The sequence below is a fragment of the Oncorhynchus tshawytscha genome, linkage group LG26 (genome assembly GCF_018296145.1).
Source record: "Oncorhynchus tshawytscha isolate Ot180627B linkage group LG26, Otsh_v2.0, whole genome shotgun sequence".
Lineage (NCBI taxonomy): Eukaryota > Metazoa > Chordata > Actinopteri > Salmoniformes > Salmonidae > Oncorhynchus > Oncorhynchus tshawytscha.
This window is the reverse complement of record NC_056454.1, coordinates 21,295,612-21,312,437: the sequence shown is the minus strand read 5'-3', so window position 1 is coordinate 21,312,437 and position 16,826 is coordinate 21,295,612. Positions and strand designations below refer to the sequence as shown.

Here is a 16,826-nt window from a genome sequence, read left to right as displayed (position 1 = left end):
GGGAGGGGAGGGCGGAGTGAGGGGAGGGCGGAGTGATGGGAGGGGAGGGGAGGGCGGAGTGATGGGAGGGGAGGGCAGGGCGGAGTGATGGGAGGGGAGGGCGGAGTGATGGGAGGGGAGGGGAGGGCGGGAGTGATGGGAGGGGAGGGGAGTGATGGGAGGGGAGAGCAGGGCGGAGTGATGGGAGGGGAGAGCAGGGCGGAGTGATGGGAGGGGAGAGCAGGGCGGAGTGATGGGAGGGGAGAGGAGACTGATGGGAGGGGAGAGCAGGGCAGAGTGATGGGAGGGGAGGGGAGAGTGAGGGGAGGGGAGAGCAGGGCAGAGTGAGGGGAGGGGAGAGCAAGGCAGAGTGAGGGGAGAGCATGGTAGAGTGAGGGGAGGGGAAAGCAGGGCAGAGTGAGGGGAGGGAGGGGTGGAGAGAGCAGGGCTGAGTGAGGGCAGGGCAGAGTGAGGGGAGAGCAGGGCAGAGTGAGGGGAGAGCAGGGCAGAGGTGAGGAGAGAGCAGGGCAGAGGTGAGGGGAGGGGGCAGAGGTGAGGGGAGGCAGGGCAGAGGTGAGGGGAGAGGAGGGCATAGTGAGGGGAGCGGAGGGCAGAGTGAGGGAGTGCAGGGGAGGGCAGAGTGAGGGGAGGGGAGGCTATGCGAGGGGGTGGGTAGAGTCTGTTACTGTCACAGGGATTCCTCTCTGCTCCGTGGACCTCTGCCCCCAAAAGGAGCTCCATGAGACTGTGTGGGCCAACACTGCACAGCCTGTCACTTTCATTCACCAGCAGCACGTTGTGTGTGGTTGTGTGCGGCATGCTCAGATCTTTAATAACTATCAATAAGAACATTTCACATACTCCTAGAGCAGGGGTGGGCAACTTTGAACCTTTCAATCATGAGCGGCTGCATTTGCTTGTGGGTCAGCGTACCCACATCACATCAGTTACCTATCCCTTTCTCCCCCAACCCCACCTCCCTAAAAATGTGTTTTATCCGAGGGCCAGTTACCCATCCCTTTCTCCCCCAACCCCACCTCCCTAAAAATGTGTTTTATCCGAGGGCCAGTTACCCATCCCTTTCTCCCCCAACCCCACCTCCCTAAAAATGTGTTTTATCCGAGGGCCAGTTACCCATCCCTTTCTCCCCCAACCCCACCTCCCTAAAAATGTGTTTTATCCGAGGGCCAGTTACCCATCCCTGCCCTTGAGGCACTGAGCCATCATTCAACAAACATTCTAATCTCACTCTGTTATCCCCTGTACTCTGTTATTCTGACACCACTATGAGTGTCCATCCATAATTAAAGGGAAGTGTGTCTGTATATTCCATTAAAGGATGAGTCATGTGTGCAGGCCAGTGAACCTAACCAGGGTTGTAGTGAGGCCCCTAACACAGCCATGCTGTTCCCCATCCATTAGAGCATTGAACAGTGCTCCACTCACCAGCCTAATGGTGTTACAGCCCATGGCGAAACTACGGAACAACGAATCATCCCCATCTGTTATTGAGTTATACATTATGCCCAGGTTCCTATTCAACCCCTAGCATTTCAATATGTTGTATTTGATCATGAATCTGTACTCGGATAGTTAAGATTCGGGCTTGGCAGTAACTTCTAATGTGTCTTATTTTGAATCAGTTCTGTGTGTGTGTGTGTGTGTGTGTGTGTGTGAAGTCAGCGCTCTATAAGTTATGGTTGGACTGGGTTCCTCTTTGCTCTTCTTGAATGGAATAGAAGCTCAGCAACACTGACTCAAAATGGCTGTGCCATTGACAGACTCTGCAGGCCAATACAGGGCAACCATCTCCCCAGTGATCCAAAATGGCTGTGCTCACTCATCCAGTGACACCTACTGCAGGCCAATACAGGGAAACCAATGATCTCCAGACTGAATCAAAATGGTTCCCTTGGCTTTAGTCCATCTGACAGATTTACAGGGTGCACAGTACACACTGTCACCGTGCCAACGCTGCCTGCCCATAATGTTTGTGAAGACATAAACAGCTGGACGTTTATGGACTGTTTTATAGACTGGGCGCTGAGCTACAGTAGTGCTTTGTGTTAATAGCACCCTGCTAACATAATGTTATGACAGGCGGTAACCTTACAGTGCAGGAAATGGAAAATATATGACCATTTCTTTTTTAAAGTGCTTGTTAACTGTTAATAGCTTCTCATTTGTAGCGGTATGCAAACTAGAATGGTGATGATGATGATGATGATTTATGGGTTGGATGTATAGTGTTTCTCCAAGTGCTGAAAGTGGGGGGGGGCTTACCTCATCCACTACCTCTCATAACACCTGTTACTATATTACCTCTGACTCCCCTGGGTTTCATTGTACTGCTCCCTGTGACCCCGTCAGGTGGTCCTGTGTATTGGTATGCCAAACTCTGATGCCCCCCTGGGTTCTTATAAAGACATGCTGAGGTAGGAGTCTCCTGGGTCAGGCTCCAGTGCTGAATGAGGTCTCTGTGTCCAGGGCGGTGAGAGAATGGAGGGATGGAAGGAGAGGGAGTGTGGGAGGAGTGAATTGAGACTGTTCCCCTGCCAACCAGCAGGCCAGAGCCTTGAAGTGGAAATGAGCGAAAGCAAAACAAAGTGTGTGTGTGCACACGATTCAGCTGGGCTGTGTGGGTCTCAGGGGAGTTTTATGTCTGCTGTTCCCTGCATATCTCTGCTCTCTATCCTATGACAGTCGACAGCTTAGTCTCTCCACGGGATGGCTTGAAGTAGACCCCGGAGGAGAGCATTCAAGTTGGGTCACATCAAGTGGGGCCACACACACACACACACACACACACACACACACACACACACACACACACACACAGTGCATTCGGAAAGTTTTCCGACCCCCTTCCCCTTTTCCCACATTTTCCACAGACCTGAAAATAGCTGTGCAGCGATGCTCCCATCTAACCTGACAGAGCTTGATAGGATCTGCAGAGAAGAATGGGAGAAACTCCCCATATACAGGTGTGCCAAGCTTGTAGCATCATACCCAAGACGACTCGAGGCTGTAACCACCGCTGAAGGTGCTTCAACAAAGTACTTAGTAAAGGGTCTGAATACTTATGGAAATGTGATATTTTTTTTTTATATACATTTGCAAAAAACACACACAGACACACACACGAAGATGATTACGTACTGTTTGGAATAGCACACAGAGGGTGAGACACTGTATGCTCTTTCCATGACAAGCTGGCCGGGTGAAAGCTATGATCCCTTGATGTCACCTGTTAAATCCACTTCACTCAGTGTAAGGGAGGAGACGGGTTAAAGGAATTTCAAGCCTTGAGACAATTGAGATGGGTCTTTCATTCTTAAGCGTCTGTATCGAGAATGGTCCACCACCCCCAGAACATCCAGCCAACTTGACAACTGTGGGAAGCATTGGCGTCAACGTGGGCCAGCATCCCTATGGAACGCATTTGTCACCTTGTAGAGTCCAGGCCCTGACAAATTGAGGCTGTTCTGAGGCTAAAAGTGGGTGCAACTCAATATTAGGAAGGTGTTTTGTTCACTCCGTGTGTGATGTATGTTTGTGGTGTCTTATGTCTCCTTCACTGTTGTCACTTCTCAGGCGCTCTGAAAAACAAGCCTCTCACATAACCCTTGTTTAACATGGACCTTGACTATTCTATTAAACATTATGGTCTGTTCAATATTTCTGTCTTGTTTGCATTTGCCCATCCCTTTGTCTTTTTCATTCTCTCTTTCTGTCAGCTCTGCCCTGTGATGTCTGGTCTTCTGTGTGTTAGTAACAGCTGCCAAGGGACTCCTCTCCTGCTCCCATCTCCGCTCTCACACAACAAAACAGCAGGGAAGTTTAGTGCCACTCTGTGTGAACCCAATAACTTCCTGAGTTAACTCACACAGTCATCTAAACAGATGTGACCTAGCTCTATCTACACTGCAACACACACACACTTGTCACTTTTCCCTGTGTTGTGACTAAACAAATGACAGCATTGGGAATTTTTGTGTGCAGTGGAATGTAATTGTGCTTACTTTAGTTATGCAGTATGTTTGGTTACATTTGTCAGATGTAATTGGCTTGTACAGTAAGAGATGCCCGGATGTAGGTCTGTCTGATATGTTCCAATCAACCACCTGAGCCATGAGACATCTGTATGCCAGTCATCCGTCTCTCTGGGTCCGGCAGATGAACGCATCAGAACAACTCTTAATTGGCCCCGGCCAGCGCTCCCACGTGGGTTACAGGACGGGTAACCAAGCAGCATGGAGGAGACGAGCGCTTTGTTGTTGTTGCTGCCTGCTGTCTTTTTGTTGTGCAGAAAGAGGCAAGGAGACAGGTAGGAGGAGAGGAACCTTTGATCCCCTGCCTGCCTGTCAGTCAGGACCACAGCAGAGCCACGCACCAGACACCCTGTCTGCTCCACTTTCCTCCCCAGCCAGCATGCACTAGTTTCATCCTTTTGATGCGTGGAGACGCAGGTAGCTGAGTGGTGCTGAACACCTGGTTTAATGAGGAGATGTGAGTTGTGACAAATACACTAACAGTTGTGACCGAGGGAGTGTGTCTGTGTGTCTGTCACTTGGGTGCATTTACTGTATGTAGGTGGAGAGAATTTCTGTGTATGTAGAGTCTGATCTTGTACTGTATGTATGTGATTGTGAACTATAGTATGTGTGTGCTTGCCCTCTATCAGCTCTTTGAGGACCTCCTCAATCTTCTATTTTAAGTGTTGACCTCTCCACTGGGCCTAAAGTACAGCCTGCAGCCTCAATTACGGTATGTGCCCTTGAGCAAGGCACTTAACCCTAATTGCTCCTGTAAGTAGCTCTGGATAAGAGTGTCTGCTAAATGTAAAAATGTAGATTTAGTGTCTGGTTACACAGGTGTTGTAGTACCATTTTCTGCCACCTGCTAGAAGAAACCTGAAATGCTTTTGATTCATTCCACTGGCAACAACAGACTGTTGTCTTTCACTGGCTGTTTAAAATGAAATAAAATGTCAGGCCATGTTAGCTTAACATACTGATGTAGTCGTTCTCTTCCTTTCTCCCCCATCTCTCTCCTCTCTCTCAGGACTGGGTAAGGGCAGAAGGAAGCAGAGTGCCCGTGATGCCTCTCCCACACCTAGCATGGATGCAGAGTACCCCTCCAATGGGAATGGGGGAGGAGGAGGAGGCGGTGCCGAACGCATCTACGACCTCACCATCCTGGCCGTTGTCAAGTTCTCGTACATGGCGGAGCGCGAGGATGAGCTGACCCTAGCCAAGGGGTCCCGGGTCACTGTGATGGAGAAGTGCAGTGACGGTTGGTGGCGGGGCAGTCAGGGAGGTCGCGTGGGCTGGTTCCCCTCCAACTATGTCCTGGAGGACCCCGCAGAGAGAGAGGGCGAGGGGGGTGGAGGAGGAAGGGACTCTCCAGGTTATCCAGGGCAGGGCAGGGGGGCCACGATGACCAACGGGCGGGCGGGAGGTGGTGGTGGTGGCGGCCGGGATGGAGAGGGAAGTGGTGCGCTTCATCTGGTCCAGACTATTTACCCGTTCAGCTCAGTGACGGAGGAAGAGCTGAACTTTGAGAAGGGAGAGGTGATGGAGGTTGTGGAGAAACCAGAGAATGACCCAGAGTGGTGGCGCTGCAGGAACGCCCAAGGCCTGGTGGGCCTAGTGCCTAAGAACTACGTGCTGGTGCTGAATGATGCTGACGGGCCTCCCGGGCTCCCCGCCCTGCCGCAGTCGCCCCCTGGCTCCCCACAGATCCGCTACGTGGGGCCGGCAATCGTGGGCAAGTTTGCAGGCAGGGACTGGTACTATGGAGGGGTGACCAGACACCAGGCAGAACTGGTCCTCAACGAGCGGGGAAAGGAGGGGGACTTCCTCATACGGGACAGCGAGTCATCGGTGAGTGGGGGAAGAGAGGATGAAGGAATGATTGAGGATAGTGGGAGGAAAGGAGTGTTAAGGGAGCAGGATGGAGGGAAGAGTAGAATAATAAGTTGGAGAATAGGAGATCTGCACACATGAACAGCAGAAATATTGACCTGTGATTTATAAATGAAGTCATTGTGCCCTCTGCTGGTGGATAGTGAGTAGCGTTAGTAAAGGAAAGCATGTTTGTTGGAGACAAATTGGTGAGTAAATGAACTGACTCTCCCTTTCTCTCCCTCTAGCCCAGTGATTTCTCTGTGTCTCTGAAGGCACCTGGGAAGAACAAGCACTTCAAGGTGCAGTGTTCAGAGGAGGTCTACTGTATCGGCCAGCGCAGGTTCAGCTCCATTGATGAACTGGTGGAACACTACAAGAAAGCCCCCATCTTCACCAGCCAACACGGAGACAAGCTCTACCTGGTCAAACCTCTGCTGTGACACACATACATGAACACATATACGCACACAGGCACTCAGACATGCATATACACACACACATATGCACTCCACCAAATGCCCATATCCCAGCAATCCTCAACATGCTGAACTTGGGGAGATAACTTAGTCTGTTTTAGCCTAGTCACATTGCTGGTCTTGGTTCTGTTTCCTTTCTTTGGTTTGAGGTTTTCTGTTTGTTTGGAATTCCCACATTTTTGTAACTCATTTAAAACCCTCTCCAGAGGTTCCGATGATTTCTAAAGGAAGTAATGACTTCACTAAGTGACCATTTGTAAACACCCTCTTGCCTTTTCTCCTCTTCTCTGCCTTCATCCTCCTCAGAACTGTAGTCATTTTCTTCCACCTCTACCTCCTCTTCATCGCTCTATCATCGAGGAGAAGTAGGAGAAAGCGAGAGAGCAAATTGAAAAGAGTGGAGAGTTTGAGTGTCTGTCAATGTACAACACGTACTGTATTGCTCTTCTATTGGCTCCAGCTCTACACTACACTTATGGCACATTTCCAGTCAAGGTTCACCAGTGTTTTACACACAAGGTTCAGACTTTTCTGTTTCCCTCTACTCGGGCCGGCACCCGTGTCTCACTGGGCCATGGCTCCGGCGGTCCTGCTCTCATTTGGGGCCAATAACAGCTGGCAACTTTTCAGCTGGCATTTACATAAATGGCTAACTGAACTTTAACACCTTCTCACAAAGCAACTGTTTTGATTATGCAGAGGTTGTGTATTCAGTTCTTCACAAATCTTCATTGTCAGCCCTAGCTATGGAAACATCATTTCCCTAGTATAACATTAGGCTGTATACACTAACTAGTGTAACGCTGGTGTTACAGTCCAGAAGCAGCATTACTGTTTTGCTAGTCTATTGGTTCCAGCTCTACGCGACACTTACTGTTCTGATGTTCTATTGGCTCCAGCTCTACACTACTTCTATTTGATTGTCTCCAGCTCTACACGACACTTACTGTACTTCCTCACTCACTCATTCCCCGGCCCTAGTGCTGTTTTCCAATGAAGATCAGGTCTTCAGGCGTTTTACTCTCAAAGTTATATACAGTGCATTCAGAAAGTATTCAGACCCCTTGAATTTTCCACACTTTGTTACATTAGTCTTATTCTAAAATATATTCAATTATTTTTTTCCCCCTCATCAATCTACACACAATACCCCCGTAATGACAAAGTAAAAACAGGTTTGTAGAAATGTTTGTAAATGTATTAAATATAAAAAACTGAAAACTGAAATCAAGTATTCAGACCCGTCAGTAGTTTGTTGAAGCAGCGATTACAGCCTCTAGTCTTCTTGGGTATGACGCTACAAGCTTGGTACACCTGTATTTGGGGAGTTTCTCCCATTCTCTGCAGATCCTCTCAATCTCTGTCAGGTTGGATGAGGAGCGTTGGTGAACAGCTATTTTCAGGTCTCTCCAAAGATGTTCGATCGCGTTCAAGTCCAGGCTCTGGCTGGTTCACTCAAGGACATTCAGAAACCTGTCCCGAAGCCACTCCTGTGTCGTCTTGGCTGTGTGCTTAGGGGTCGTTGTCCTGCTGGAAACTGAACCTTCGCCCCAGTCTGAGATCCTGAGTGCTCCGGAGCAGGTTTTCATCAAGGATCTCTCTGTACTTTGCTCTGTTCATCTTTCCCTTGATCATGACTAGTCTCCCAGTCCCTGCCGCTGAAAAACATCCCCACAGCATGATGCTGCCACCGCCGTGCTTCACCGTAGGGATGGTGCCAGGTTTTCTCCAGACATGATGCTATAGAGTTCAATCTTGGTTTAATCGGACCAGAGAATCTTGTTTCTCATGGTCTGCGAATCTTTAGGTACCTTTTTGCAAACTCTAAGCTGGCTGTCATGTGCCTTTTTACCGAGGAGGGTCTGGCCACTCTACTATAAAAGCTTGATTGGAAGAGTGCTGCAGACATGGTTGTCCTTCTGGAAGGTTCTCCCATCTCCACAGAGGAACTCTGGCGCTTTGTCAGAGGGACCATCGGGTTCTTGGTCACCTTCATGACAAATGCTCTTCTCCCCGATTCCTCAGTTTGGCCGGGCGGCCAGCTCCAGGAGGAGTCTCTGTGGTTCTAAACTTCTTCTATTTAAGAGTGATAGAGGCCACTGTGTTCTTGGGGACAATCAATGCTGCAGTCATTTTTTTTGGTACCCTTCCCCAGATCTGTGCCTCGACACAATCCTGTCTTGGAGCTCTACGGACAATTCCTTCCACCTCATGACTTTTTTTCCCCCTGACATGCACTGTCAACTGTGGGACCACATAGACAGGTGTGAGCCTTTCCAAAACATGACCAATCAATTGAATTTACCACAGATGGACTCCAATCAAGTTGTTGAAACATCTCAAGGATGATCAATGGAAACAGGATGCACTTGAGCTCAATTTCGAGTCTTGTAGTGGAGGGTCTGAATACTTGTGTAAATAAGGTATCGTTTTTTTATTTGTATTACATTTGCAAACATTTTTAAAAACTTGTTTTTACTTTGTCATTATGGGGTATTGTGTGTAGATTGAATATTTATATCTATTGAATCCATTTTAGAATAAGGCTGTAACTGAACAAAATGTGAAAGTCAAGGGGTCTGAATACTTTCTGAATGCACTGTATGTGTTTATGTAGCTGACGGCAGGCACTAATTCAAGAGTACTTTGACTGTTGTTTTGATTTGCTTTTTGCTCTGTGCGTCTGTTTACCAATGTATCGATCATGGGGTTCTCAGCTTTTCCTAGTTGATATATCTGAATGTTATTGAGCATTGTTAATTCATTCTTGTTCCCACTGTATGTATATATTCAGAAGAAGATGAGGTACGTAATATGAATCATTTCGATCCAACCTACGGGACTGTGCCGCTAATGATGTGGTGGGAATTATAATACTTTTGTTCAATAAAAGTTTTTGCAGAATTAACTCAAATCATGGGCTGTGTGGCAGCGTCTACACTTTCTGCCTCGGATGTTGTACTGTGCGACAAGTGGTGATTGTTGCTGGTCTCTGGGAGTGAATGGATACAACACGTTATTATTCTCCCCTATAGTTACCATCAGAGCCATGTATTTACCTAGTTGCCATTGAGGTTTCTGCATTATGATGCATTTACACGACACTATAACATTCTATTTCAACCATGTTGGCGCCCCGTTAACATTACATGGGGAATATTTATATCTTGCTATGTAACTGCCCACTAAGCATTAGGCGATGTCTTCTGGACGGCTTTTTTTTTGTTGTCTTGTCTTGACCGGTGGTGTTTTTTTTGGGGGGGTGCTGTCCGGACTGGCCTTGATTTGTCGTCTATATTTGTCCTTGATTTGACCTCCCAAAAAAGACACCTGTGATTGGTTCGGATTGGCCTTGATTTGACCCAAATATAGACGTGTATGATTGGTCCAGTATGGTGTTTGCCTTTCACGCCACAACCCGGGTTTGTCTGTCGCTACATTGGTGTCCGAAATGGGTTGGCAGCTATGACCTTAACATCATGACTGGTAGCCTAAGCAATATGGTGAAATCTCCTACTAGCCCAGAATTCCACGTATCCTCCTTTTAGATTTGTGGGGAGTACTGTAGTGAACAAGTATAGGCCTACACTTCCCACTTAGCATTTACCGATACCCATGTCTTTTGGCCATATTTTTGGGGTCGTATTTTTTGGGGGGCAGTCTGGACCGGCTTTCATTTCATTGTCCAAGGACGTTGATTCTTGGTCCGGACCAAATTGGAACTAATCATAGACCTCTGTTTGGTTCAGATTTGGTCCGGTTTGGACCGGCCTTGATTTCAATGTCCATTGTCCACTGTACAGTAAAGCACCGCAGCAGAGCACAGTAAAGAAACGTAGAGCACAGAGTACAGTATGGTACTGGATTGTACCCTACTTTACTCTAATGTACTTTACTGAACTAAACTGTACTGTACTATACTGTTTTTACTGTACTGTAATGTACTGTACTCTACTGAATTAAACTGTACTCTACTGTAATCTACTCTACTGAATAAAACTTGACTGTCCTGTACCATACTGTACTGTGCTACTGTACTAAACTGCTGTACTGTAATGTGAAGTTCAATCTTGGGAAACAGCCGTCTATGATTTGTTCAGATTTGAATCTGGTCCGCACTGACCATATTTGTATGTGGCGGAGGTCATTCGAATAATACCAGTATGCTTTACAAGTATTTGTTTTTACGTTTACATTTTGGTCATTCAGCAGACACTCTAATCCAGAGCGACTGACAGTCATTGCGTTCAACTAAGGTATAGAAACATATCACAGTCATAACAAGAAAAAATACAGATCTGTAACCATTACTGAGAATGTTAATGTAGTTGAAGTGGTCTGATGGTTTATTCTGTAGGTTGGACTACTTTGAACATCATCGCTGCCAGTTTTAAAGCTTTTGAAAACGCTAACATAAGTCCATGTGACAGATGGGAGCAATAATAAATATTCTGTTGCACTCTTCAGTTGGCTCTTCTATATTATTGTCATGTGACGCTTACTTCATTGAGAATGCATGTGCAGTCAATTTCTCCATAGAATCATGACTGAAAAATACACACTCAGCAATAAAAGAAACAGACATTTTTCGGGACCCTGTCTTTCAAAGATAATTAGTAAAAATCCAAATAACTTCACAGATCTTCATTGTAAAGGGTTATAACACTGTTTCCCATGCTTGTTCAATGAACCATAAACAATGAATGAACTTGCACCTGTGGAATGGTCGGTAAGACTCTAGCAGCTTACAGACGGTAGGCAATTAAGCTCACAGTTATGAAAACTTGGGCCTTTCTACTGAATCTGAAAAACACCAAAAGAAATATGCCCAGGGTCCCTGCTCATCTGCGTGAACGTGCCTTAGGCATGCTGCAAGGAGGCATGAGGACTGCAGATGTGGCCAGTGCAATACATTGCAATGTCCGTAGTGTGAGACGCCTAAGACAGTGCTACAGAGACAGGACGGACAGCTGATTGTCCTCACAGTGGAAGACCAACATGGAACAATACCTGCACAGGATCGGTACATCCGAACATCACACCTGTGGGACAGGTACAGGATGGCAACAACAACTTCCTGAGTTACACCAGGAACTCACAATCCCTCCATCAGTGCTGACTGTCCGCAGTATGCTGAGAGAGGCTGGACTGAGGGCTTGTAGGCCTGTTGTAAGGCAGGTCCTCACCAGACATTACCGGCAACAACGTCGCCTATGGGCACAAACCCACCGTCGCTGGACCAGACAGGACTGGCAAAAAGTGCTCTTCACTGATGAGGGGCGGTTTTGTCTCACCAGGGGTGATGGTCGGATTCGTGTTTATCGTCGAAGGAATAAGATTACACCGAGGGTCCGTCATGGTCTGGGGCGGTGTGTCACAGCATCGTCGGACTGAGCTTGTTGTCATTGCAGGCAATCTCAACGCTGTGCGTTACAGGGAAGACCTCCTCCCTCATGTGGTACCCTTCCTGTAGGCTCATCCTGACCTGACCCTCCAGCATGACAATGCCACCAGCCATACTGCTCATTCTGCGCGTGATTTCCTGCAAGACAAAAATGTCAGTGTGGCCAGCGAAGAGCCCAGATCTCAATCCCATTGAGGACATCTGGGACCTGTTGGATCGGAGGGTGAGGGCTAGGGCCATTACCCCCAGAAATGGCTGGGAACTTGCAGATGTCTTAGTGGAAAAGTGGGTTAACATCTCACAGCAGAATTGTCAAATTTGGCACAGTTCATGAGGAGGAGATGCACTGCAGTACTTAATGCAGCTGGTGGCCACACCAGATACTGACTGTTTTTTTGTGTTTTTATTTTACCTCTTTTTTTTCTCCCCAATTTCGTGGTATCCAATTGTTTTTATTAGCTACTATCTTGTCTCATCGCTACAACTCCCGTACGGGCTCGGGAGAGACGAAGGTTGAAAGTCATGCGTCCTCCGATACACAACCCAACCAAGCCGCACTGCTTCTTAACACAGCACACATCCAACCCGGAAGCCAGCCGCGCCAATGTGTCGGAGGAAACACCGTGCACCTGGCAACGTTGGTTAGCGCGCACTGCGCCCGGCCCGCCACAGGAGTTGCTGGTGCGCGATGAGACAAGGACATCCCTACCGGCCAAGCCCTCCCCAACCAGGACGACGCTAGGCCAATTGTGCGTTGCCCCTTGGACCTCCCGGTCGCGGCCGGTTACGACAGAGCCTGGGGCGAACCCAGAGTCTCTGATGGCACAGCTGGCGCTGCAGTACAGCACCCTTAACCACTGCGCCACCCGGGAGGCCAGATACTGACTGTTTACTTTTGATTTTGACCCCCCTTTGTTCAGGGACACATTACTCACATGTCTGTTGAACTTACTCACATGTCTGTTGAACTTGAGGAGATGCACGGATGTGCAGTACTTTTAATGTGCAGTTACTTAAAAAAGGATGCTCAAATGGCTCTGGTTATCACCATAGATCTGTCTGGCTGTTTAAATGCAGTCTGGCTGGCTGCCGATTGACTCAGGCCAATCGATAATGGATTGACACGGTCTGCCACGGATCTGATGACACCTAGCTGTCAACATGCAGCTTGACTTGATTGATTGGACTCGCTTGCCTCAATCTGATCAGAGTATATGACTAATACTTTAGCTCCCTCACAGACACGCTGTCAGCCCCCATCACCAGTACAAATTATGTTGATGATTGTGAGAGGGTAAATGAACAGACTAGCCAACTTCTTTTCTACATTTACACCCACAACTTTGTCAGACATGGATTAGGGGTTTGTTAGTTGTCAACACATGGTGTGAAATTGTAGCTTCATTTCAAAAACAAAATGTTACTGTAACGACAGCAGGTACTCTCACTACAGCAGCTAAATCCCCACATTAAGAGAAAGTGGGGGAGAGGATGGTGGAAGGAGAGAGGATGGTGGGAGGGGAGAAGGAGAGGATGATGGAAGGGGGAGGGGAGGAGAGAAGGAGAGAGGATGGTGGAAGGGAAGGAGAGAGGATGGTGGAAGGAGAGAGTATGATGGGAGGAGAGAAGGATAGAGGATGGTGGAAGGGAAGGAGAGAGGATAGTGGGAGGAGAGAAGGAGAGGATGATGGAAGGGGGAGGGGAGGAGAGAAGGAGAGAGGATGGTGGAAGGAGGGGAGGAGAGGAAGGGGAGAGGAGAGGATGTTGGAAGGAGGGGAGGAGAAGGAGAGAGGATGTTGGAAGGAGGAGGGGAAGGAGAGGAGGAGAAGGATGGTGTAAGGAGGAGAGGAGAGAAGGAGAGAGGATGGTGGAAGGAGGAGAGAATGAGAGGATAGTGGATGGAGGAGTGGAAGGAGAGAAAGAGAGGATGGTGGAAGAGGGCGCGGAGGAGCGAAGGAGAGAGGATGGTGGGAGGAGAGAGGATGGTGGATGATGGAAGGAGGAGGGGAGGAGAGAAGAGAAGGAGAGAAGAGAAGGAGAGGATGAGTGAGATGGAGGGGATGTGAGAAGGCACAGGATGAAAGAAGAGGATGAACGACAAGGAGAAGAGAGAAGAAGATTGTGGATCAGAAAATGGTAGAAGGCAGGAAATAAGAGGATGTAATGTTCCCTACCCCTGAATCTCCCATAGAGGGCACTGGTCCTTTATCTGAAAGAGATTTCTGCCTATTGAAAAGCTCTAAAATGTCTAAAGTTTCCTTTTAACTTACTTTATTAACTTCCATGTCTACTGATATATAAACACATGATCTATGCATTAGATTAGAGGGTGCTGGTGAAGGGTAAAGCAAAAAGGACATTCATTACAGAAAGTCCAGTACACTGGTCTCTGAGACAGCCAAGCTTTGTTAATCCTGATGAATATATAATCCATTGGTAATGACCTGACTAATGGAGTTAAGGACAGACGTGAATTGAATTTTATTTCATTCCGGTTTGCTGTGAGAGGTGGAGAGGTGATTGACAGTGTAGTGTTATTGCTGCAATGTGGAGCAGGGGTATCTGCTGAGTATTGTGTTAGTGTTGTGTTAGTCCTTGCAGCTTGATCTCTGGGGGAAGGGCTCGGCCAGACAGACTGTTCACATTACACTGAGTAAATCCTTCACCAGCAAAACATCACACAGTGGCTGTCTGGTGAGGAGGAGTGGGTGAAACAAGCACACAAATGATACAGGTCCTGATTTATGTGTATATGTGTAACAGTGGCGTTCGATGCTGTTTAAGATGAGGGAGGATGATCATCTTTTTTATGAGCATGGCCTTATTTCTATTACATCATATTGGATGACTCTCATTCATATTCCCTTCACCCAGCTCAATCTAACATCGATAGGTTTACGCTACTAAATGATACAAACATTTCCCATGTACCCATCATGAGGTTGCTACAACAGGTTGAGAGATACATTTGAGTAATCAAGGGGACAGAGTGACACATTCAATACCACCTTGCACACTCTTGCCTGCATCTAGCTGATCTAGGTTTTAATTATTAGTCCGACAGTTGCAAATTAGAGTTTATATTGGACTAATTCAGGTACGTTCATCCCCGTTTTGATCCATTTTCTCTGTTTAAAAAACTTTTTTCCACAGAACTGGTGGAATGAATGCACACCTGATCACACGCAAACACAGAGCTAGCAGCCACATACAAACAGCATGATCATCTTGCTTGATGGTATATATAGCTAATTCCTTCTCGCATCTACACTCTCTACTCCTCTCAACTTTTCCCTTCGCTTGTGGACTTCAGTGCACAATACAACAGCTGTCTGTGACCAGGTGAAAAAACCTTTCCAAGCCAAACCTTCATACCTTAACTGCTAACCACTACACACAGCCTACATCATTGGCACCATATTAGCTAACGTCATTGTCAACATAGCTACTAGAACTAATGCGTTAGTAAACCACCTAAAATCATGCAGTACAGTGTACAGCAATAAATTAATACAACCAAAAACGTCCAGTTTTGGATAGCCATAGCCAGCTAGCTAACACAGCATCCCTCGGTTTGAGCTGGATGTTTGAGTAGGCAAAATTTGCTAGCTGCATTAGCTTGCTAAGTAAGTGAAAGTGGGGGAAAAAATACAAAGAAATATAGCTAGCTCTCTCTTCCTTCTTCGTTTTGGAAGAAACGTATTTGTTCAAAACTATTGTCTTTCTCTCTCTTTGAATCAACTACTCACCACATTTTATGCACTGCAGTGCTAGCTAGCTGTAGCGTATTCTTTCAGTAGTAGATTAATTCTCGGATCCTTTGATTGGGTGGACAACATGTCAGTTCATGATGCAAGACCTCTGATAGGTTGGAGGACGTCCTCCAGAAGTTGTCATAATTACTGTGCACGTCTATTGAAGGGGGTGAGAACCATGAGCTTCTTAGGTTTTGTTTTGAAGTCAATTTACCCAGAGGAGGACTGAAGCTAGCTGTCCTCTGGCTACACCATGGTGCTACCCTACAGAGTGCTGTTGAGGCTACTGTAGACCTTCATTGCAAAACAGTGTGTTTTAATAAATTATTTGGTGACATGAATATACTTAGTATAGTTTTATCTAAAAAGGATAAAAATTGTAATGTTTAACTATTTTTATTTTTATGAAATTCGCTGAGGAGGATGGTCCTCCTCTGAGGAGCCTCCACTGGTGTTTACATATTGCTGTGTGTGTGTGTGAGCTCACATACCGGTGTGTGTCGTGGTTGATTGATTACTGATTTATTGGCTGGTCTGATCCACTGCTATCTGAACGAGCCATGGTTGTATTGATTGGCTAATGGGTCACACCTCTTCTCCCTCCTTCTGCTCGTCCGTCTTTCATCTCATTGTGTTTGTGAAGGTGTCAGTGAGAGGAGACTGCTCATAAAAAAAGTATGTCTCAGTCTCTGTGATTCCTCTCACTGATCAGAAAGCTTTTAACACACACGTACACACATCCTCCTGTATTTCTTTCACACACACAGCAAACATTCCCTCTCTCTCTTTATCTGACTCTCACACAAACACTAGATTGTTTCATTTTTTTAAATTCGTTTTTCCTAATTCTAACATATGGAATTGTTTTAACATAAAGAACACTCATAAATGGCAAAAAAAGATGTATCATAAGGAGTAAGGTTTTGAAGTGTCTATCCTATATCTAGGAGATATAGTAAAGCTCAGGGTAAAAACATAAATAAATTGGGACATATATTTAACCCCTTCTTTTTGTTGACACAGAACTACCTCCATACTTCCATTTGTTTGTGTGGGGGTTGACACTTCTAGGTGTTGTAGAGCAAAACGGAGAACAACATTGTGTCCGTGAGAGTCTCCCTTTTCCATAGTGGTCATAAAATGTAGGCCAAACCGTTCGGACGTTTTTACGAGAATAATGATTTTCTGGATGCCACATGGTCTGACAAACACTGCTGTAGCTCGGCCACCTTCCACCACAAATGAGGATGTGGTGGATTGAGACGCAGCCCAAGATATTTCTATCTTAAATTGCCGGATTTTG

The 16,826-nt window shown here is 46.8% G+C and overlaps 1 protein-coding gene across 3 annotated transcripts in view; it reads left to right on the top strand.

The window, feature by feature from the left end:
* The window catches only part of LOC112225355 (cytoplasmic protein NCK2-like), a 60,864-nt gene extending 53,360 nt beyond the window's left edge, over nt 1-7,504 (top strand). For 2 of the 3 annotated variants that reach the window (XM_042306530.1, XM_042306531.1), the window contains 2 exons: nt 5,044-5,864; nt 6,134-7,504. In XM_042306530.1, the coding sequence (XP_042162464.1) occupies nt 5,044-5,864; nt 6,134-6,328 (1,016 nt within the window). In that variant the 3' untranslated portion in view covers nt 6,329-7,504. The remainder of the gene's footprint in view (nt 1-5,043; nt 5,865-6,133) is intronic. The other variant, XM_042306529.1, reaches the window with a different exon arrangement.
* Nucleotides 7,505-16,826: the final 9,322 nt, after the last annotated feature.